At 34.6% G+C, this 24881-nt stretch overlaps 2 protein-coding genes across 2 annotated transcripts; both read left to right on the forward strand.

The window, feature by feature from the left end:
* Window positions 1-218: 218 nt before the first annotated feature.
* Window positions 219-10067, forward strand: LOC115990874 (programmed cell death 6-interacting protein). Its single transcript, XM_031114648.1, has 6 exons — window positions 219-481; window positions 565-732; window positions 1667-1928; window positions 2013-2179; window positions 2376-2525; window positions 9416-10067. Exons 1-6 carry the CDS (start codon window positions 437-439, stop codon window positions 9761-9763), a joined length of 1140 nt encoding a protein of 379 aa, XP_030970508.1. The 5' UTR covers window positions 219-436; the 3' UTR covers window positions 9764-10067.
* Window positions 10068-13015: 2948 nt separating this feature from the next.
* Window positions 13016-18305, forward strand: LOC115990883. Its single transcript, XM_031114655.1, has 8 exons — window positions 13016-13334; window positions 13429-13522; window positions 13610-13735; window positions 13825-13983; window positions 15431-15549; window positions 15728-15919; window positions 16010-16100; window positions 18055-18305. The coding sequence occupies exons 1-8, from the start codon at window positions 13150-13152 to the stop codon at window positions 18136-18138; spliced, it is 1050 nt and encodes a 349-aa protein (XP_030970515.1). The 5' UTR covers window positions 13016-13149; the 3' UTR covers window positions 18139-18305.
* Window positions 18306-24881: the final 6576 nt, after the last annotated feature.

The raw sequence follows: 24881 nt of genomic DNA on the forward strand, positions 1-24881 counted from the left end.
AGGAACGAAGGAAGAGTCTGATGACAATCCGCGGGAGGCCCACTTTCACGTCGAGAAAAACTTGGCGACGAAGTAATCGGAAAGCGAGAAGAAAGAAACAGTGAATACTGAATTAATAGTTATAGAATAGTTGAAAACGACACTAAACGACCCGACCCGACCCATAATTAAACAAAAACAAAAATGGGTCACTTCTTCCTCTCACTCCTCCACAAAGACAAAAGACAAAGACAGAGTTGGATTTATGATCAGTTCTTCCCTACATGCTGTGTTTGGTTCCCTCACTCACAAAACTTTTTTTTATCCCATCTCAGAATAACAAAACAATGCTTCTTCTTATTCAATAATAATAATAATAATAATAATAATAATATTACTTGTTCTTCGTATCTGTGATCGGAGAAGCAATCATCAGAACAGATCAGAGTGTGAAAAGATGATGCTCCAGTTTCCCGACCTGGTGAAGATGAAAACTAAGAAGGTAAAAATTAAAAATTGAATAAAATTTTAGGGTTTGTAATTAATAAATATGAATCGAAAGTATTATTGTTTAATTTAAATCAGATGGTGTTTGAGGATGTATATGGTGCGCGTGACTCTGCAACCCTGGAGCAATTGAAAGAATTGAGCTCAAAGCGAAGAGTGATCGAAGAGTCTATCAATGAGAGCAGTTTTGTTACGGAGGCTATTGCCAGAGAAATGTATGGTGGCTTCACATCTCCCCTTCAGCAGGTATCCAACTAGTGTGCGTGTTGGTTAGGGAAATAACATACAGGGACTCAATTGATAGCATATATATAGATAGCTAGCAACAACAGTTACTACTTCTTTATTCGATTCGTCGACTTTCACTAATACTCACTCCATCCACTCGTTTTCTTTTTGTGCATACTGCTTTTTCTCTGTAATTTTTAATTTTGTTTTCCTTGTACATGAAGCAGTCTTTTTTCAATTCTTTATCTTTTTTGTTTTGTTTTTACCATATGTTTATTAAGTCCACTTGGTGAGATTTTAAAGAGCTACCTTGCATACCTTAAAACATTCGTGTAACTTTTGACAGTGTAGTAATGTTACTTGATGAATTCTTGTGGTTGAATGTAGTTCAGTTTAGGCCATATTCATTTGTTTGATTTGCATGCCATTAGTAAGACTAATCAGTCTCTGGCAGAAGTAAGCGGTGTTATTTGAGTGGATTTGTGTTGTATGTGCCGTTGTAGTGGATCCCTTTTCAGTGTAGGGCTGCGTATCAGTTATGGAACTTTGTTTTCAAGACTCTTGCGGTCTATTGGATCTTACCAGGGAGTGGTTTTTTGGAACTTGTTTCCTTCGTGCTTGATGTGGACCATTTGGAGGGAAGCATAATAGGCGCACTTTTGAGGGATTGGAGTGCACGGCTGATCAGCTTCTTGCCTCGTCTGTAGCCACTTTGTTCGATTAGTCCTGTGTGTGTGGATTCACATCTTCCAGTTTTTTATAGTCTCTTTCTTTTTGTACTTAAGTATTTTGTCTTTGCTATAATCCTTTTGTCTGCTTCGTGTTTGTTTTAGTGTGAAGTAGTCTTTTTAATAATATCATTATTCTTACCTATAAAATAAAGTTATCAGTCTTTGGCAGAATTAAGTGTGTCATGCTTATTCTATTCTTTATTTATTTTTGAATGCATCAGGACCTTCACAAGCTTGAAGAGTATCTGCCGTTACTGGAAAATTTGATTTTCCATGCAGATTTGGTTAGTAGCGATTGGAAGATGTTTCGATGGACTTCAGATCTGAAGATACGATGGGCTAGTTCTCTGAGTTCATCTTCTTTCTTTAACCTTAGGGTTCCAAGATTTTTTCAAATTGATAACTTACGGTTTGAGCTTGGTATGACCCTTTTTCTTTATGGTGCAATCCTTCGAGAGAGGGCTTTGGAAGTTCTGCCAACAGGTATGCAGTAATCCATCACCTTCTTATCACGCTCAAACGTGTGCAGTGGCTATAGTTTTAATTAATTCCTTTGCATTATCATAGATTTGGTGCAGTCTGCCACCTTATTCAGAGAAGCTGCTGGAGTTTATCATCATCTGGCTCATGAGGTTCTTCCCATGTTAGAGCCTGCATTGCCTGCAGAAAGGCCACCAGAAGCGATTTCATCTGTGTCCACTGTCATGAGCCTCATTTGTATGGCAGAGGCCCAGGTTAGTTATTTGGATGTCAATTTTTTGTTTTCCTTTTTGGATATTCATCAGAGAATCATGGCATGGAAATTTGTTGAACCATTTTTGAAATATTATTACTTAAAAGGGGGAGGGGGAGGTGTTTATTTTCTCATAATAAAGTGTTACGATCAGGTGCCTTTTTGTGATAATTGATGTTATCATGCAAATGTAATAGGCAGCAACTATAAGGAAGGCTGAAGAAAAAGGGACTACTGTAGGGCTCTTGGCAAAGTTACACTATGGTGTTACACAGTTACTTGACGAGGCCTATGACATGTTATATAAAGAGACTAGAGAGTGCAAAGACATTTCTTCACGGTTTGTGGTATGTAAGGCTATTGGTAATTTTTCTTGGTTATATCTGATTCTTGATTTAGAATAAATTAATTTTGTGCTTTCTGTCTCGCTCTCGCAATTGAAGTTCTTACTTAGCTTAATTGGTCAAATGGTCTTCCATTCCCAGTTGAAAATAACATGAGATGATCAAAGTAGAATTAGCTTTCTTAGAGCACTAGCATCCGATTTACATCCTTAAAACCTACTTTATCTATTTTACCATCTTATTTTACAACTCACCCTATATCCCAATTTCTATTTTTACATATAACTCATTAAAATAATATAAACTACAACATTAAATAATATAAAAAAATTCAATTCTCTTTCCTCTCTTCCTTTTTCTCTCTCTCCCCAGTAAACCCACACAACCACCTTCCACCATCAGCCACAAACACCAATTCTTCACAAGAATCACCACCAAAAACACCAGCCACCACCGAACCAGCCACCACTGAACCACAAACCCACAACCCGACCCAAGTACCCAACACCCACCACCGAAGCAACAAGCCAACAACCACCACCGAAGCAAAACCCACCATTGAAAAACTCCATCCTCACTGTCGGTCCAATCCAAAACCAAACTCACCGTCAGTTTGATTTACAGACCAATGTTGTTAAAAGCGCTGAGCGCAACGTAGAGGCCTCCTAGAGCCTAGGCGCAAAGTGCAAGCGCACGCCTGATCGATGTGAAGTGCATTTAAAAAAAAAAATTAAAGAAAAATTATTAATGGTCAATACAACTATCAAGTGATCAATTAATCATATAAAATACAATAAAACATTTTATATAATTTATATAACATTTATATAATTCTCTTGTGCTTTACAAAATATATGCAACCATGATATTTGATGGCCATGATTACAAAACATGGTTGAATCAAAATAGAAGTATAGAACCAAAAAGGCAAAGGCTAAAAAGTACTAGAATGTTAAGTAATGTCAAGGTTTTAAAAACCAGACCGGACCGCTGGTTCGACAAGTTGAACCGGGAACCGGAGACCAGTCCAGTCCCGAAAAATGCCTAAAACCGGGAAAAACTGGTCAAAACCAGTAAAAACCGGGAACCGGAGGCAAATCTGATTTTGTCTCCGGTCCCGTTTTTAAAACATTGAGTAATGTTATCTTTGCCTAACAAAATCAATGCAAATATGCAATACAATCCTAATCTACATAATCATCATCATCCTCATTAAGCAGGGGACCATCATCATTGTCATCACAAGATTTGTAGGCCACATCATTTTCCTCATCATCTTCATCTCCATCATGAGGAGCATGTTGTGAACTAGAACTTGAACTTGTTGCTTGCCCTAGGGGCCCCATTCTTGATCTCAAGATGAATCTTTCTTCTTCAACTCTAGAAGCTTTAGCAACACTATCCCATGTCAAAATATCATCATCAAATGCAAGATCATCTTTAGCAAATTCATCTAGTTCATCTTCTCCTGCTCTTCTAGTCAACCACTCATTGCTATCATCTATTAGGTGTGTGGTAGCACACCACACTATTAGTTTTTATATATTAAATTAGTGGCTTATATCAAACATATTTAGATCTAATGGCTAAAAATCAAATCAGGATTTAAAAAAAAAAAAAAAAAAAATACAAAAAGCTCAAAAAAGTGCGCTTTGCGCTTAATAAAAAAGCTCTAAAGGCGCACTTTTGTGAGGGTGCCTCGCTTTAGAGGGAAAAAGCCCCAAGGGCTGTGTGCTCTATGCTTTGCGCTTAAGCACACCTTAAGCTTGCTTTTTAACAACAACAATGTTACCGACCTCCATTCCTCTAAACCAAGCAATTGCTTTCATCGTGACCCATCCACCACAAACCCATTGGAACAAATCACAACCACTAGACCTAAATCCAACCACCCAAACTCCGACCAATCTCCACCCAAATGCCGACCCAAATACCACCCAATCGCCACCCCAAATGCCGACCCAAACTCTGACCCAATCTCCACGCAAATGCCAACCCAAACACCACCCTGAATGCCGATCTAAACACCACCCAGTCGCCTCCCCAAATGCCGACCCAAACACCACCCAAATCCGACTCAAACGCCAACCAAACTTCGACCCAAACTCACCAAACGACAACCACAACTATCTATTTCTATTACAGTGAGCAAACTATAATTTACAAGGGAAAAAGAAAACTAAAAAAGAAGGAATCAAAGAAAGAACGATTCCAAGGATGCAGAGAGTGAGAGGGGCTGAGGGAGAAGAGAGAAGAGAGAAGGGAGAAGGGAGAGGGGATAGAGAACGCAGACTGAGAAGAGAGAGAAAAAAAGGAATAAAATATATTATTTTTGGTTAACATCTGATGAACAGTAAGGTTGTATGTACACAACCTTACTGTTCACGGATGTTAAAATTTTTTTGCATTCCCATACCCAGATGAAGCTCTATTTCTAGGTCTTGGTGGCTAAAATAGCAATTGGGGGGTTTTTACACCCCCCAATGCTAGTGCTCTTACATTGTGATTCTATCAAAAGGAATTGTGGCGGAAAGGCAATGCCAAACTAACTATTAAGTCCATTAAAAAAAAATTTGCTCAAGAAACTACGAGCAATATTTGATAAGATGTCTCTATGGTTAGCTGTGCTTTGTGGTCCGAAATGGTTGGTAGTAAAAAAAAAAAGAAAAAAGAAAAAAGAAAGGAGGTCTACCATTTGAGCATGTGCTGAAATAACAAGTTTCAAAGCAATAAAGGATAGAATAATAATTTATCAAAAATAATAAATGAATGCATTTGTAAAATGTTAGTAGTGCAATTTGGGGACAAGTTGAGGAATGGTCACCTAATATGGGTTGACTATGGGCAATGCTAAGCTTGGAAGCACGGACACTTCATTTAGGGTGCTGTACTCGTGTTGTATCCGTGTTGTACCTATATAATACCGGCTATTTCATGTTATAATTTTTTAGAAATCACTCTTGTCATTGTGTTGTACCCGTGTCCGTGTTTGTGCCTCCTAGATGTTAAGTGAGGCTTTGCAAGGAAGGCCCAAAGGGTTGATTGAGGAAGTTAAAAAAGATATGGTGGCCTGTGATTTAGTAGAGGTCCTAGGGGGCATGGCTTAATGGTGTAATGGATGTATGTCTGATGACCTCCTCATATTTACTGTTGCTGATCTTCCCACAATAAATCTAGTAAAAGAGGGCCTTGAAGAATTTATAAGTAGCCTTTGGTTTGGATATAAATCCAAGCAAGAGTGAAGTTTTCTTCTCAGCTGTGCCTCAAGATGTAAAAGGGCAAATTCTGGATGTGTTGCAATTTAAGGAGGGTACTCTTCCAGTTAGATACTTGGGATTACCTCTTATCTCTGGTAGTTTAAGGTTGAAGGACTGTCAGCCACTTATTGATAAAATTCAAGGTAGAGTCAAATCGTGGTCATCAAGGAAACTATCTTTTGCTGGCAGGTTACAACTCCTTCAATCTGTTCCATATTGTATACAAAGATTTTGGTCAAGTAACTTTATTCTCCCTAAGAAGGTCATCAAGACTGGAGCAGAATTTCAGTCATTTCTTGTGGCAAGGGTAGGGTACTAGCAAAGGGTAAACTAAATTAGCATGGGAAAAAGTTTGTTTACCTAAAAGAGAGGAAGGGCTGGGATTGCAAAGAGTTGCTAGTTGGAATAGAGCTGCTATAACGAAACACATTTGGAGCTTGTTTACTAATGCTGGATCTCTTTGGGTGGCTTGGATTCATGCAAATCTTCTCAAAGGTAAGTGTTTTTGGACTGTAAAAATTCCACAAGAATGTACTTGGAGAGCAATTCTTAATTTGAGGGATGGAGCAAGGAAGTTTATTAGGTTTGAGGTGGGGGATGGGAAAACTATATTTCTTTGGCATGACCTTTGGCATCCTGCTGAGGCATTGGTTCAAAGATATGGCTTTCGTGTCATTTATGATGCTGCAAGTTATCCTGAAGCTAAAGTGGATTTTGTGTTGAAAGATAAGACATGGAATTGGAGGCTTGCTAGATTTGATGCCCTTGTAACCAGTCAGAGTCAACTATTCCTTGTTGAGCTTAAAGACAAGGATAAAGCCCTATGGCAAGCTACTAAATCTGGGAAGTTTTCTTTTGCTGCAAGATACGCTGAGATTAGAGATAAATCTAGTGAAGTTGAGTGGTGGAAGTTGCTTTGGTTTCATTTAACTATCCCGAAGCATTCATTTATTGGTTTGTTAGTTGTAATCAACAAGCTGTCCACATGAGATAGAATGGCCAAGTGGGGGTTACTTGGGTGATAGCCTATGTGTTTTTTTGTAGAAATTGTCTTGAAAGTAGAGATTATCTCTTCTTTGAATGTTCTTTCACTAGAAGAATTTGGGATGACATGATGAAGTTGTGTCTAGTTTCAAATGCTGAGTTTGTGTGGGAGGACTTGATTGCTTGGGGGGCTAGAGAGTTAAAAGGGAAGGGGTTGAGAGTAATAGCTTGCAAACTTGCTCTTGCTTGGTGGGCAATGGTCTACCACATTTGGCTGCAAAGGAATGCCATAGTTCATGAAGATAGAATTTTGACTGAAGAGTAGCTAAAGAGAAGCGTCATTAAGGATGTCAAAGCTAGGCTAGGGTTTAAAACCAAGTTCAAGAAATCAGTTTTGAATGCTACCACCTGTTGTAATTGGGGGATTGATCCAAGTAGTATTTTAATTTGATCCTTGGAATTCTCTGCTGTTGTGTTTTGCCAAAGTGCTAGTCTATGTGCTACTGTGCTAAAGGTGCTGGTTTGGATGCCTTATAGATGTTTTGTTTAGTTGTTAGTGTGTTTTGCTTTGCCATTTGTTTGGGCTTGTTGCTGTAGCAGGGAGGTTTTCCTATGCTGGTTTATTTTGGGATTTCCCTTTGTAATCTGTGTTTGTTTCAATGAATAAAAGCTGAATTACCCAAAAAAAGACAGGCCCCTTTGAGGTAAGCTGAGATGTTTTATTTACTGTACCCATTATATATATGGGTAACTATAGCTAGTTGAAAGTTATATGATCTGCCAAGTTATTAGTGATAAATATAGCTTTCACTTGCGTAAACCCACCATTCAACTATGTGTTTCCACCCTAAATCTTAGCTCAGTTATAAAGACACGAACTATACAGTATACACAGAAACATGTGCGCCACTGGAAGAGGGAGGGGGGTCCCCTGGCTTTTAAAAACACCCCCTTCCCTCCTGTAATTTTTCTAAAATATACCCCCCCCTGCCCTTTCAGTCCCTGAAAAAAAAAGAGACTAACTCCGCCAGTGATGTGCTTGATTTAGAAATAAATGATTGACCATATGAACTTGTATTGCTCTATATGTAGCTTGGATTTGGATTCTCTGTGTGCTATTCTTTTTAATGGGCAAGAAAGTACATTGAGACTTTGATAGATGGGTTGATTTATTTGGATTGAATGATTCAGAACGAAAAGTGATTTATATGTTCAATAGCTCAAATCTGTTTAAACTTGAACTTTTTTAATGAGAACTTTTTGTTTGGACCTTGTTTGATCTGAATGTTGTGGGTGAAAACAGAATTTGCCATCACTGTTTGGTGTTACTCGTGTCATAATATAATGTGTATTTGAGTGGCCTGTATTGCTTTTATATGGAATCCAGTTACACAACTTAACTGAGATAATTTTACTCTACATCTTATTTAGGAGGATATAAGAGAAATTTGAAGGTTAATAATGGAGTATGAAAGTAGTAAAACCATAGAAAGTAGGGAAACCTTTTACTATTACATAGTCATTTATAACCATTATTCACAAGCTTGGATCTACATTTGCTTTTGTAATCTTGTGACACAGTTTGGTGGTTCTTTTGGGCCATTCACATTATTGTATCAGTCTAAGTCAAATTGACTTAAGTTCAGCCTACAGAAACTCTATCAGCTGAGCCTGAGCATCTGATCCATAGTGTTGCATGTCAATGACAAGTTGGATCCAATCTACATGTTTATGAGCCTAATCTGAGTTGAGCAAAATATTGGATCTTGTTTGTGTCAGTTTACTTTGTTTTAAATTGCTAACATTTAGAACTTCTGAATGATTAGTTTTGGTGTTAAGGCTGGCTTGATTTGATTGGGGAAAAGAATGCTTATGTATGGTTTCCTTTGCTGAGCATTTTGACCATATTCCTCTGTTTCTCTTCAGTATTCTGAGAACAACATGGAAGTTTATTGTCTTGGTATCTAATTTACCATGCTATAACAATCTCTAGATTGTCCTTGTCCGTGAGTTTTCTGCTCGATGAATTTATGATACTTCCCTAACGTAGAGGAAACTGCATTTTCCAAGTGTCATGAAATAAGCTTCTGCAAAGTACATATCAAATTATCCCATCTATTTCATTTTATGAGAATGTCTTACCAGCTTGTTTATTTATTAGGTGATTATTCCATCTCTTTGGGACAGATATATTTGCATGAACTTATTATTATTAAGAACCCCATTTAGTTTGTGACATATTATGAGTTCTGAGCTGCATGCATTGAGGGAGGCTTTTATTATTAATTATTATTATTATTATAAATTCTGCTGATACTGTTTATTGATTGCTGGACTCATACTTGGATCCAATGAAAAGTGGTTTTAATCATCCATAGGAAAGTGGCAGTTATTTATTTTCATAATATTGATACCAGACTAATTGAACTATTGCAGTTCCTTTACGCTTTTTCATACAGCAGCCTCTTGGATTTGATGGTGCAATTCACATATTCTTTAATTTTGCACTCAAAAGTTTTAGAGAATCTTATACATACACAGGCACACAATACATGTGATCTTTCTCCATTTATGGATGAGAGCAGTATATATAGTAGACTTTTTACTATGTGGTTGATAGATGGTCATTGATTCTCTTTCTGGTCTGTGCAGGAATTTATATTTTCTTGCAATGCCCTACATGAGTTAAGAAGTCAGAAATTTTTGGCTGACGGTCTGAAGATTGCTGGCCAAGTTGGGGTTGCAGTTGGAGTTCTTCGTCTTGCACTGAGCAACATTACAAAGAAGATGCCAGGGGAAGAGTCGTGGAAATCAGTGTTCAGAAAGGAAATTGATGATGTTTCTGAAATGCTTAGGAAATTCGAGCATGAGAATGAATTTGTCTGGCATGAGAAGATCCCTCACGGTGATGAGTTGCCACTACCCCAAGGTAACAAAATTGTGAGTATTATACCATATAATCCCAAAAGATGGGAGAGAGAACTTGCTTTCAAGCTATAATTGTACAGAGAAGTGTTATACAAAAAACCTGTCTTCATTCCAGAAGCTTCTTGGTGTTCTCAGTCTTTTCAGTTTGGCGACTGATGGGTGGAATTTTTTATACAAAATTCTCTTAAAACACATTTTTTCTGGTCTCTGTTCATTAAGATAGTGGCTGAGGTCCTTAGGCTTGCTTAGTAGTTGGTCTTGGAGTTTTATGGACTACAATTGCTATGTAAATTGCATAATTTAGCAGGCTCTCTCTTTCTCTCTCTCAATTGTAGAATAGTAATAGAGGTACACTACACCTGGGTATTTTGATTAATGAACTTTAGTTATTTAAAAAAAAGAAAAAAAAAAAAGAAGTAATAGAGGAACACTTCATTACTAGAAGTATGGCATAACTGTAATCTTTTTAAGAATAGAATCTATTTAAAATGTTAAGGCACATTATAAATCTGTGACATTATGGGCAATTTAATTTTACATTTTTTCCCCTCAAACTACCAAACATAGTGTAATAGTACCTTTTCCAAGTTAGGTTTATATAGGACTCTAAAAGAGAAATGGTTATGACATAGGACAAACCGAATGATGCACAATAAAATTGAAGAACAAGCAAATGATGTTTACAAAAGCATTTTCACTAGTGGCTATGCCACTTCTCCCATATATCATTATAAGATAAATTTTACAATTTTACTTAAATGAAAATACATGACCAATGCGAACGTTCCATAGGTGGGGGGTTGCACAAAACTCGACCCAATTTTTAACACTATGAAAACTATAATGTCAAGACAACTTTAATCTTTTTTCTTTTTCTTTTTTTCTTTTGATAATCAGGCAACTGTACTCTTGGGAATAAGAAGATGTTAAGGAAACATACATTGAAAATAATGAGTCCACAGCCAAGAGCTTATTAACTGTAGAGATATTGCATAGTTATCCATATAGAGAAAAGTTAGGTTTGAATTACCCCCCACCTGTTCTAAGAAAAATGAAGAAGGATTACGTGGATTTGAGAAACAAAAGTTTATGATCGTTAATTTAATACTTTTTTCAAACACAAGTTGAGCTCAAGCTCATCAATGAGCAAGATTACATGTCAAGTGTGGTTCATTTTTTATTGAACAAACTTAAATTTGTCCATGAACTACTAGAGTATTATTCTTCTTCGATATATAATAAACACCCGATCAAAATTTTTTATCATGTTACAAATGTATACTAATAATTAAAAACTAATTTATAATTAAAATTATATTATTTGTGTAGATAGAATAATTTTCATCTATGAACTTATAAAAATTGGATTCACCAATTGTTATAATTTTTATATTATTTTTATTAAGAAATGGATTATTTATATTATCAATAAAATTATAAATAATGGCTTGATATTTTATAAAATTGTTAACAAACATATATAATCCAACATCAAGTTTATGTAAGTATATTTATTTTATACATATCTACATATAAGTATATACTATAATATTCTACATATTTAAATCAAGTCTCGTATGCATGAGCTTATTCATAAACAAATTATTATGTTTGAACTTGGCTTGTTTAACAATCGAGCCTAAATTTGGACTTACATTTGTCTTATTTGCTTAATAGACAAATATAAAAAATAATAATAAAAATAAAAACTCCATACCGAGTTTAAATTTTTTATTTAAAATTCTATCAACATGTGTGAAGTTACCAAGAGTCTTGTAGCTCTTCCCTTTAATAAGTAAAATCATTATTTGAATTTCACTCCTTATATATTGTAACAATTAAATTAGGATTATGCCAAGTAGACTTGGCAAAATCTAATCCGAACCAGGACTTGGACCTGAAGAAAAATATCCAACCCACCCAACTCATTTCTAAAGCGAGGTTTTTTTTTTTTTTTTTTTTTTTTAATTTTTAAAAAAAAATTTATTTTAAGGTTTCACATATCATATTCAAATCGGACAATACAATGTATTGATTCTTAACAATATATCATATTCCTAAAAAAAATTATGGTCCACGACATTTAGGTTTTGTTTTTGGAGTAATTTATTATTTATTTTCTTATTTGTAATGAATGGAAGATAAGACAATATAAATATAATCATATTTATTAATATTATTATTTTGCATGTAAAAATATACAAGTCAACCATAATATATTCAATTCAACCTACAACCCGGTTGACTTGACTCACTTGCAACCCATTAACACTGTGTTTGGTTGGGGTGAAAATAGGGAGGATGGAAAACAAAGGGAGGAAAATAGGGTGGAAAACAATGTTTTTCACTGTTTGGCAAAAAAAGGAAAATGGGGAGGAAGGAAAACTCGGGAGAAAGTTTTCTCTCCCGGGCCCACCATTTTCATCCTCCCAAATCGGGAAGAAAAGGCTGGAGAGAAAAGTGCTCTCACAGCACTTTTACACAAATACCTTGTTCTGGAATCAAGTAAAAAAAAAAAAAAAAAAAAAAAAACAAAGAGAGAGCGCTGGAGAAAAAAAAGAGAGAATGAGAGTTGCGCCTGCTAGTGCTGGAACATTCTTGAACGAGGAAGAAAAAGAAGATAAAAGAAGGGGGATAGATATAAGGACAACGTGTGTGGAGGAGAAAAAGAAGAAAAAGGAAAAAGAAAAGAAAAACGTATGAATGAAATGAAGGCTAGAAAGGAGAAATAATATAATGAATAAAAAATCCTAATTGGGAAATATTACCACAATATTTTCAAAATAAATTTTAAGTAATATATTGTTATTAGTTAATATTGGTGAGTAAAAAAATAATTTCAGTGGTAGGGTTCAAATTAGAACTAGTAACAACTTTTCACATAAATTTTATCGTGAAAGTATTGCGAAAAATATTGTGGACGTAACACTTTGCATTAAAAAATATAATTGTTGGTAAATTTTATATTATTTAATGAGTACAAATAAATCTATTTCTTACCTATTATGTAATAAGGGTATAATAGTTAATTTATATAAACTACATTTTCTATCCTCCTACTTTTCTTTTCGATCAAATAAAAGAGTTTTCCACCCTCCAATTTTTCCATTCATCTAATCAAACACACACGCGAGAAAGCTAAATATTTTCTACCTTTCTACTAATTTTTTATCCTCCCACTTTTTCAGCCCTCCAACCAAACAGAAGCTAAGAGTTAAAGACTATATGTTCCTAATCCGAACCTGATCTAACTCTTGATCGGTTTAACTTGCCTCGTGTTTGACCTGGCCCAACCCGACCGGTTTGCATCGTGTAAATTGGCAAGTGGTAGAATGAAATCTATTTTGATTTATTTAAAAGAAAAATGAAGGATTGCGCGTTGAGGAATTTTGAGTGGTTAAAAATTTGCCAAAGAGGCAGTCACTAATAGTAATTAGTATTAGCGGGAACGACATGACATGAGACGCGGAACTAGCATCACACACTCACACTTTCACATGGCCAATATTGTTCAGTGCAACTCTCTTCCTCACTTGTGCAAACCAAGTAGAATCTCAACACCCTTATTATCCTCAATCTCACTTACTCCTTCAATCTCAAATGTTAGCACAAGTTCCAACGCATTGAAGCTCTCCACTCCCAGGTCTCTCTTTCTCTCTCTCTGATATGTGTGTTTAGCTTTGCAGTTCATATTGAGAGATGCAAGTAGTATTAGTGATATTTTACTTTACTTGCAGGCTGAATAGGACTGTTTCTGCTGTGGTTTCTGAAGAGAACGCAGTTGGGTCGAATTTTTCTGGCACTGATGTGTTCAAACTCACTTACTTAGAGGTGGGTTTTCGTTTTTTTCATCTGGGTCTTTCTTAATTTTGCTTAAGCTTTTTATTATCGTACATGTAGTAACTATTCTTTGTTTAGGGAAATTCTTGGTTGTGGGATGTGGATGGATTGAAAATACTGGTCGATCCAATCTTAGTGGGTAATTTGGATTTTGGAATTCCCTGGCTTTATGATGCAGCCAAGAAATACATTAAGAATTTCCAGGTATCTTTTTTTTTTTTTTTTTTTTTTTTTGTTAAAGTTTTTTGTGGGAATTGACAGGCTTATTCTGACTGGTATGAAACTTTGTGTAGCTTAGTGATCTTCCTGAAATCGATTGCTTGCTGATCACACAAAGCCTTGATGATCACTGCCACTTGAATACCTTGAGACCGCTCTCTATAAAGTTCCCAAATCTTAAAGTCTTAGCAACTCCAAATGCTAGGCCACTGCTGGATCCCCTTTTCAGCAATGTACGTATATATCGTAGCTTGGACTTTTTGCTGATTTTGTCTTCAATTTTCATATTCTGTTTAATTCATGTATGAACAATTGAAACATTCTTCATGGATGCCCAAAGATAAATTAGCACATCAACATTGGCATGATGGTTCTTGGTTAAAATTTTACACTTAATTTGTATTTATATCATATTGGAATTCATTGAACTTGTTTGTATCTAGGGTGTGTCTTGAACTCTACTCTTTTTTGCGAAACCTCTCTCATTAAGTGGGGTATGAAGAGATTGGCTTACAATTGAGGCTCATTGGCTTTGTTCCCTGTGTGATTGTTTTGACTTGTTTCTTGATTTCCTTTTCATGCTAATAAGGAAGAAACTGACAACTTTGCTCTCCAACCTGTTACTGAAATATTGTTTAGATCTTAAAATCAGCAATTTTAAATCCTTCTTAACCATGCTGCTCTATCTGGAACCTCATTTTTTGTTAAATCCCTGGAAATCAAATAACTTCCCTATGCTATTGAATTTGTAGATCTTCATTGCAATATTAATTTTAAATTCTCATGTGTTTGTTGATCAGCTAACATGCCATAAAGATGTCGTTTCTTTATGTGAAACATGTGAAGAGGGTTTTTTATTTTTTATTTTTAACCATGTTGGAATTTATTATTACTAGAAGAAACATATTTTGTATTTTCAAATTATTTAATATTCTTCCCCTAGAAGAGGAGCATAGCACAAACAAGCTAAAGAATTAAATAAATGCCTAAAGCTTAAAATGAAAAAAAAGAAGAAAAAAAAGAAGAAGACATAGTTATCTAAAATATTAATTTATGTAGTCAGCTGGAATACTTGAGCTTGATTATGATGGAAAAGGCTGCGAACCAGTTCCAACTGGACACCTTAACAGTGCCCTATTATATCTTCATCATGGGATTTTTGAAGATGTATATTGCATAATGCTTGAAAGGTGTAAATTATGAAAAGAAGCCAATTTTCTGTCTGTAGGCAGTATTTAAATGGGACAAGAATGCTGGAGAGTAAAGGAAAGTTGTAATTTCTTGTCATTTGATATTGTCCCTTATCTAGAATGGCATAAAAGTTTCACAACTTTCAAGGTCCATTCTCTTGCATCTTCCTCCAAATTGTTTCCTGTAAATTTCACAAGCCAGTTCAGTTTTTATGAGAAAAATCTATGGTGCCTCATTAGCCAACCAAAATCATAAGCAATTAGGAAAATTTGAGTTTAAGTAATATTCTCAGATTTTATTCCACAGAATATGCTTCTTAATGGTAAATGGAAAGATCTATTATTACCATTCCTGTGAATGTCTGAACGTGCATTTACATTTAACATGTTGCACTGACATATGAGATAACATAGCAATCATACACATTATTGTGTTGATCCATTGAAGCATTTCCATTTCAATTTTCAAAGTTAGTTCCTGAATTTTCAGGTCACATTCATAGAACCTGGTCAGAGCTCTGTTATTGAAGCAATAAATGGTTCTAAAGTCAGAGTTCAGGCTACTGCAGGGCCAGTTCTAGGTCCTCCATGGCAGCGCCCTGAGAATGGGTAAAACTTTATCACACTTTTGTATGCTGTTGTGAATTCAAATGTTAGACCCTACTGGATTTGATTTCCAAGAAATAAAAACTTCGTATACGTATGCCCTATGCATTAATATGTTCTAATCTTAGCTAAATGGATATTTAACTTGAAGTTTATTCCTTTTGATGTAATATGTGATCAGATATCTTGTCAATTCAACTCAGGGCCAACTGACTCTTTACTATGAACCCCACTGTGTATACAACAAGGATTTGCTGGAAAAGGAAAGGGCTGACATTGTTATCACACCAGTCATAAAGCAACTTCTGCCTAAATTTACTTTGGTTTCAGGACAAGAAGATGCAGTTCGACTTGCAAGGCTTCTGCATGCCAAGTACAGAACCATTGCATACTCTTGGGCAGCTAAACACCATAATTTTATAGTAGTTAACTTTTTTATTGATTTCCTTCCCTCATTTTGTAGGTTCATTGTGCCAATGAAAAATGGGGACCTTGATAGCAAAGGGCTTCTTGCTAGTATAATTCAAGCTGAGGGAACAATAGAATCATTTAAGGTCAATTTTAAAGACTAGATGACTCTATGTGTAAAGTTTTTTTCTTCATGATTTATTTACTACACTAGTATATCATATCAAATAACACCGCATTCCATCCCTTTTTCCCTTCTTTTTTTGTTTGGGGGGGAGGGGGGTTGGTTGTGGTTTTTCTTTTGCCATAGAAGTAAGTTCATATTATAAGTTGAATGTGACCAGCATAGCCCTACCATTTCCACATCTTGCCCACGTCTTGCACAGTACAAAGGTAGTCTGTCTTTCTTCCATAATTTTTTTTTCTTAGGCAAGCTATGGTAGTGTGTTGATAGATCACCGATTCTCCCAAAAATTTAAGCTGTTAGGAAATGGTGAATCTAATTACTTAAACATCATTCTAACCCCCCCCCCCCCCCCTCATTTGTGGGCCTATAATCCCCCTTGATAAGTGGGGCCCAACATGTGGGATTTTTTGAACTTTTTAAATGGAAGGTAGAGTGGAGATAGGGTTCGAACTTTGGACCACTTACTATAATACCATGGTAAATTACTGATTGTCCTAAAATCTTAAATTGTTAGGAAATTATGAATTTGTTCGCGTAACTATTTTTCTAACTTGTATAATAATTTATGCTTCTGAGCAATATTGTTGCTTCTTTTTTATTAAATTTTCTGCTGCTCTAGACATAATAGCAGTGGAAACCTTTTTAACCTTTTTCTAAGTCTAATTTGTGGTTGTACCATATACTTTCTGTTAAAATGTGGCTTGAATAGTTGAATTTAAGAATGAGGTTCACCAGCACACGTGATGTGCATCCCATAGGATTTTTCTCCCTTAGTTTGTTGGTTTGCAAGCATTAACTTGTTTTCAGACTGGTTTATTCTTTTTCTGCTTGGTGTGGGTTTTCAACATGAAACGGTAGCTGACTTTTGGGGCTTGAGTTTTGTCAGAGTGCATTTGTGCCACTTTGTAATCTCTCTATTTTCTTAGTGAAACTTTCTCCTTGACACCATCTGTGGACGTAAGCCTAATACCGAACCATGTAAATTTGTCTTCCTTGTGCTATTGTTTATTCTATTTTGCATAAACCCACTTTTGTTGGCTACACTTACAACAAATAGGTATCAAGTTTCCTCTATCTCAACATTTTCCAAATGTTTGATAACCATGTTGAGTTAGTCAAAGTTGAGGGTTTATGCCATTTATTCGAGTTTCAAAATTATCTTTTCCCAATTTCTATGCATTTATGAACTTTTTACTATTTTACTTTACAACTACCTCAGGAGATGACAAAGACTACTTCCACGTGGTAAACTTGTTGCTTTGTTGAATAAAATGAGTTATGTTAGGAAAGGTGAGACATAGATCAGATATCACATTGGAATTGATGTTGTGATTCTGAGAAAGAGAGGAGAGAGTGAGAAAGTAGAAACACACATAAATTAATGTTGTTTAGTCCTTATAATTCTAACATGTCTAACATTGTAATGGAGACATGTCTCACCTCTCATTTTCAGATATGGTTTCCAATGGGAGTTTCAAGGGAATACAAAGTGGATTTATGAATCCTATTAAGTTCTCGTTGCTTTTGTCTGGAAACAGTGTAACTTTATAACTCTTGTTTCAACCGGAGATCAGTTTGAGGTAGAGTGGGGGAGTTGGTTATGGCCTTTTGTGTCCATGGTTTTTCTAAAATCAATTTTGAAACTTGATTATTGCAGTAATTAATTCCGTTTCAATTGATGAATGTTTGAGGGATAGTGGGACACGAAATTCTAGCATTTCTGTATGGTATTTTCACAAAAAATTACTTACCAAAAAAACAGTCTCAAAATTTGATTACTGCAGAATTTCTCTCGTCTTTGCTTATTTCTCATTTTTTTTTTTTTTTTTTTTTTAAACACTGTTAGAAACTTAGATATATTTTATCCTGCAAATGTGACAAGTAAATGAGAATTGAATTGTTTTCTAATGCAGGAGCTATTGTCAAAGGAAATACCAGATGTTCAGGTATTAGAGCCTACTCCTGGTATACCACTAGAAGTCCAGTCACCCTCATAGCTTCCCTAGTGCATCCATATATGTTTACTGTATAAATGAAACTGCCGTATATTTAGATGATGTACATATTAATTCATTTGTCTATTTTGTTTTTCCTATGCACATAATTTGTCTATTGTCAAAGAACTATAGTCTATTCAAATAAAAGAATAGAATGTTGGTGATCCTCTGATATGCAGACATGTATGATGTTTGATATTTTGGAAGTCAGGTAGGATCTTAATCTTTGATGCAGGACAAACCAAAACAATGTAATAAAAAAAAGAAGAGGAAAAAAAAGACAGAAAACCTAGGAGTCAGTACCAGCTAATTAGAAGAATTTCATGAGAAATTTATGATTAATTCGGATTGTGTCTTACAGAACTGAACCTAGGGTTCTTAAACAGACTTTCAAAAATTTACTTTGCTTGTAAGAAAAGAACTTGGACTCATAAACCAAATGAGGAGCTACTCAAGAGAGTATTCATTGTGTGTAATTAGTGAATCTATTGCGCAGGATTCCTAGTCTGCAAGTCTCCTACTCAAGTCAACTATCTTTTCATTTGCTTCATCCATTTACAACATATCCTTATTAAACTTACTCACATGGTCTTGTAAAGGTTCTCCCATATTCTTCTTGATATTGTAAATATAAGTGGCTTTTCTCCAATGTCTTCGACCCTAATGAAGTGAATAACAAATAAGTTTCTCAACTTGAAGAATGAACCTACTTTCCCAAGCTTCAGCTTGTTGAACCGTACTTTGGTTGAACCCTAAAGTAATTTCGAATTCTTTTCATATGATATCGTTAGGAACAACCTTGAGGCATTTTTTTTTTATTTTTTTTAAATTTTGGAGATAAATGGTACCTCATTACATCAGGGCCGAAGGGCAAATCTTTGTTATGCACCAAGTCATCTACTGCTGTAGAAATCTTCCTTTTCATGGCTTCAACTATCACGCCAATCGTCTCTTTAGACAACTTGTCCAATACGAAGACATTTATGATTCTTCTGCCCGATGACTTTTGCGGCTAGGCCTTAACTTCATGATGGTGGCTTCCGTGTGGCTCATCATTGCTTTCAAGCGCGTCATATTCTTCTTCATTGAGGTCGGGTGGAGGAATTCCCTAAGGAGGGAGAAGACTCTGCGTAAAGTCTTGGTTTTGATGCACCAGTTGTTGCACACTCTGGATCAAGTGTGTCACGTATTGTTCAAGTATAGCTACTCTTAATGGATCGTTCTAAAGCATTCTGGCTCTTTGCCGGCCTGGTGGTGGTGTTTTGGTGAGTGTCCACTGAACGTGTTTGAGCTATACAACCTTTATCATTGGCAAAATATTTGATTCCCACAAATGGCGCCAACTAAAGACTTGGTTGGGTTTCACAGAAGACTCGAAGAGTGGATTCTTACAAATGAAGTCAACTAGAGAGGACACACACAAGTGTTGGCCACCAATGCTTCGATGCTTAAGTCAGTCCTAATGTGTTATTGAAAGGAGAATGGATATATTTTTTAGGTAGGGTTTTTTTTAGTGCGTACTTCGTTTTTGGATTTATTTTCTTTATAAAGTTTTTTATTTTTTGGTAGTTATTAATGAAAACGATTGTAGCACAAAATCGTATTTTCAAGGCATGATTTTAGTTGTTTTTTACTTGTGTGAATGGATGTCTGTGCAAGTTGGTGTCTCTAATATAAATCAACGCTACCCTACTGGAAAACAGTTTTCTTAAATTACTCTCCATGTTGAATTCATCATTATCCTCACTTGATTGTCTAAAGCAAATTACTTTACTGAGCTGTTCTTCTTAATGACGGCTCCAGAAATATTTTTTAGGGGGTCATTTAGAAAGTTAAAAGTAAACAAAATTTAATAAAAAGAAAAATTAAATATATTTAATTATCAACCAAAAAATAAAATAACAGTTGCAAATACAAAAAATGTTACAATATCCTTCTATGAGTTTTTATATTTTGAAATCATCACATGATAATTCATTATCAATCGTTATTATCTATTGTCAATGTGGATAGATATGACCATTTTATTTTATTGAGTTTGTATAACATTTTTATTTTTATGCAATTGTCACTATCTATTTGTCATTGTTTTTATAAAAATATTTTAAACTAAATGGCAAAACTCATCTCACTTGCATTGTATGAATTATTGACTAACACAACCACACACATCCATACATTAATAATATACTAATTGTCTACTTAACTAATCAAATACTTGAATCTCATTTCATCTCTTTTCTCTATTTGACTATCTTGATATCTCTGATTCTAAGAGTAAAGAGTGAGTGTTTGTTAGTTATGCGTATGTGTATGATATGTGCATTATTTTTATTTTTTTGTTATAAAGTAATTTGTGTGAATTGTGATGTGTATGTGTATGATATATGTGAATGTGTATGATATATGCATGTATAGTATAAATATAATATAACTTAATATAATTTAATATTCAGGAAATACAGAGGGTTTGATACATGTATGTGTATTGTTATCATGTTATAATAATTTTTTTGTTATAAAGTTAGTGATTTGAGGAAAAAAAAATAGTAAAGTTGATTTGTGATCAGGGTGTGCAAGATTTAAGTCACGGTGTGCAAAAATAATTTTAATAATAAATTAAACTAGTAAAAAAAAAATTATATATATAATATTTTTTTAATAAAAAGTCGGGGTTGACCCCCTGAAATACATCTAGCGCCACCCATGGTTCTTCTTCTCTTGGTTGAGAATTTTTTTTTTTTTAGAGAGCGAGAATTCAATGGTTGAGTTGAGCAGAAGATGCTGCGTAGTTGGATACTGAGCACATATGTATCATTTTGTTAGGAAAAACAAAAACAAGAAACAGTAATGGGTTTATCCATATATGGTAATGCCTTTTTGTTTTTGTTTTGTTTTGTGTGTGTGTGTGGTGGGACCAATTGGCTTTTAAGTTTCTACCTTCTTGTTTCTATAAAAAAAAAAAAAAAAAAGTTTCAACCTTCTTAATTCTCTTTTGCGAATCCTTTTTTCTCTTTTTTTGACCAATTGCCTTTTAAGCTTGAAGTTCAATGCTCTTTTGGTAAATCTCTCATTTTTTTTTTTTTCCTTTTTCCTTTTTCTTTTTTAGGGGTAGCTCTTTTTGTAATCTTACTACCATTCTTTTCATCGTGCTACCTAAAATATTTCACCTGCTCAATTGTCATGCTGTGTGAAGATTAAATTATGAGTCTACTATTATATATATATATATATATGAGTACTAAAAACCTTCAGATGCTTTATTCTAAATTCTAAATTCTAATTGGCTATTCTTTGAAGGAGAGGTAATATTCTCTACAATTTAAACGTAATTGTTTAATATACATGATTGGATTATTCTTTGCCTAGAATTTGTACAAGTTTTATATAAAAATCTCATATAAGATTATTCTTTTGTTTTTGAGAGTTTCAACCTATGACATTTGCTCCTGATGATAACTCTTTATCATCAGACCAAGACACCAATCAGTTTTTTGTGTAGGCAGATTGAACACCAGATTTCTTATATAACAATCAGAGATTTTACCCGTTAACCTAATTGGAACCCACAAGTGATAATATTATTCAAATTAAAGGTGAATGTATTTGCGTAAAGATATGGTCTTGAAGAGAAGGAAGTGTGATGAGTACTGTAGGAAGAAAATAAACTATAAAAGAAGATTGCTATGCAAATAATCTAGATTGATTGTAGGATGTTATTGGTTGTCGATTTGACATATTAGAACTACTAACATCTACTACTTAATATTTGTTATGAAAATGTTGTTCTCATAGTGTTACTCTTAATTTTTGTTGTTCACATAGCGTTACTCTTAATATTTGTTATGAAAATGTTGTTCACATAGCGTTACTCAAAAAGGAAAAAAAAAAAAGGAAGAAAAAAAGAAGAGAAGTGTTAAGTCATAACAATTTTACAACAACTTTTAAGTGGCAAGTTTTTACTAGCTATTTCAACAGGGGGAAAAAAAATCAGTGATGGATAGATTAGAACTACTAACAACTTATGACTTCTTTTAAAAAAAAGTCTAGTTAATGTGTGCTCTTAAGGGTATATATGTGCTCTTAGAGTGTATATTACTATTTATGAGAAACTGAAAAGTCCGTGAAAAAATTTAATCACTTTTTCATATTTCTATAAAAAGTTTTTAAAAATGGTTTACTAATAATGTATACCCTAAATCTTCTCCAAAAAAAAAAAAAAAAAAAATGTATACTCTAAAGATATATGAAAAAAAAATACCATTTAAAATTTATTGTGAAAATATTATACACATGTAACAAATCTTTTTTTTTTAAGATTCCAAACTGCTTCATTAACTCCAAAAGAAAAAAAATATTTAAGGCACATGAAAGTCAGAATTAACCAAATGAACTAAGTCCGATGGAACAGACTTCATCCAGACGTCTAAAGGAAAAGAGTTTCTTGCTCTCCTAGCTAAAACATGAGCTATAGAATTGTCCTGCCTCCTAGTATGAGAGAAAGAATGAGTTCAAAAAAAACTTGAAGTAGATTGAATGTCTTTAATTTTAAAATAGTGAATCAAATAGGGAGTTTTTCACAAAACATGCTCAAGTCAATTTTCTTTTGATTGAGACATTTTCTAGTCTTGATCTTTTAAGTTTAAGATTACTAATCACTTTTGTATTTGATTGTGAATAGATTGACTGAGGGGAACGGTCAAAATCAAGCTTGAAGAACTTCTTGTTTTAGGTATTGAGTTTTAAACTTTTTCTTTTCATTTCTTCTTTTTGATGATGTTTTAATCTGTTTTCTTGCTTTGTTCATATGTTCATATGTTTGTTTAGTTTAGGTTTACGTTGTTTTCTGTTTTAAAGTATGTTAGGTTGTTAGATTTGTAGTTTTAAAGTTTTGCTCTATTCTTTGTTCTTGTTTTCTGGGTTAGGGTTCTTCAGAATGTGTCTACGTGTGCTTGCTTCCCACATGCATACATAGGCTTGAAATATGCGTACGCATACAACTGGCCTACGTACGTGGGCCTATTTATGTGCATGCATACTCGTGCCCTGAAACCCTAATTTGAATTTTCTGCTTCTGTTTCTTTATTTCTTTTACATAATATGTCTCTGTTTTAACTTTCTTGTATGTTTTTAAGTCTCTGTTTCTCTGTTTAAATACTTGTTTGCCTTTAAAATGCTAGATTAGGGTTTTCTCTTATGTTTTCTTTGTTTTACCATGAACATGCATATAACATGATCATGCATTGATGCCATGGGTGCTGTGATGCAGTGAGGTAAGTCATACATTCACATGAACATGCATTTTTATGATGGGTATGTTTGTTTGATGCTTGATTTCATGTCTAGATGTTTAGGATATATTTGATGATTGATACCTTGTTGCCATGCCTACGTTTCTGCCTTGATTTGTTTGCTGCCTTAGATGAGATGATTACCATGATAGATGTATGCTAGGGTTTGTGATGGTATGAGAAGCATGATAGATGTATGTTAGGGTTTAGGATGAAATGCCATGTTGTATGCTTAGATGTATGCTAGTGTGTGAGTATAGAATGCAATATTGAATGTGTCTTTAATGAGATTAAGACGTAAGACACAATGAGTGGAAGCCGACCCACGGATTGGGTGGTTTTGGGTGCCTAACACCTTTCCAAAATCGTACCTAAATTTCGAACCCATACTTTAGTAGTAAGATCAGTCATTTCACATAAGGGCACTATATTCATGGTTCCTAGACCATAAAACTAGGTGGTGACTCATTTTCTCCGCCTTGGTCCATTCGGCTGAGGCGTACTCCCCAAGAGGAGCACCCATTAGTGCGCGTTGCGCCCACAGCGTGCTCTTATTGTATCGTTGCAGCATAACAAGATGCTTATTGAAACTCCATGGCTCGCCATCAAGGATCTTTTCCGCTTCCTGCTCATTATCAAAAATAAAGAAAATAATGTGATCCCTTACATTACGAACTTTAAAACCATTGACTGACTTCCATATCGAACTAAAGGTCTTCACAATTACTTTAGTGTTTGAGGCATACATTGTCAAAAACTTCACAGCAATGACAAAATCTGAATTGCTTTTCTCCTTATTCAGATGTACCTTACCCCCTTCACGGTCATTAAAGGAAAGAGTACTCCAATGCTTTGTCAAACTCTCCATTGCATAGCAAGAATTGAGCTACACTACATAAGCAATACAAGGCAGTAAGAACACTCTTTGTTTCCCATGAACCCTAAAAAGAAATAGCCCACAAACCCTACAGATAACCATGTTATCTGAGGAACTAAAAAAACCTTAAGAAGAATGTATGCCAATTCTACTACCTAAGGGAAGTTTGGTGGAAGCCAGCTTCCTTAGCGTCAGAGAAACTCTTTCAAGTGATGTACATTTAACAAAATTGAATGGGTAGATTGTTACCCGTTATAATTTGTACCTGTTACTAAATTTATTTTTTCACTTGCAATAATAATCGGTAATAATTTGGAACTTAAAATTTTTTTATTAAAATGTTGTCAATCTATAATTTTTTTTTTTTTTTTTGGAGAATCATGTCAATCTATAATTTGTTATTAAGAAAAGAAAAAAAAGATATGATTACCCAAAACCCTAAACATAGGGAATAGTAGGAATAGGAATAGATTAGGTGGTTGGCTCTTATTGAGCGTGGAAAGCCACATTTATTAAATTTCCTTTCACATAGACTTAATCATACGCGGAGTGGACATGCGTGTGCATGATCACAA

Source organism: Quercus lobata, chromosome 1 (genome assembly GCF_001633185.2).
Source record: "Quercus lobata isolate SW786 chromosome 1, ValleyOak3.0 Primary Assembly, whole genome shotgun sequence".
Taxonomy (NCBI): Eukaryota; Viridiplantae; Streptophyta; class Magnoliopsida; order Fagales; family Fagaceae; genus Quercus; species Quercus lobata.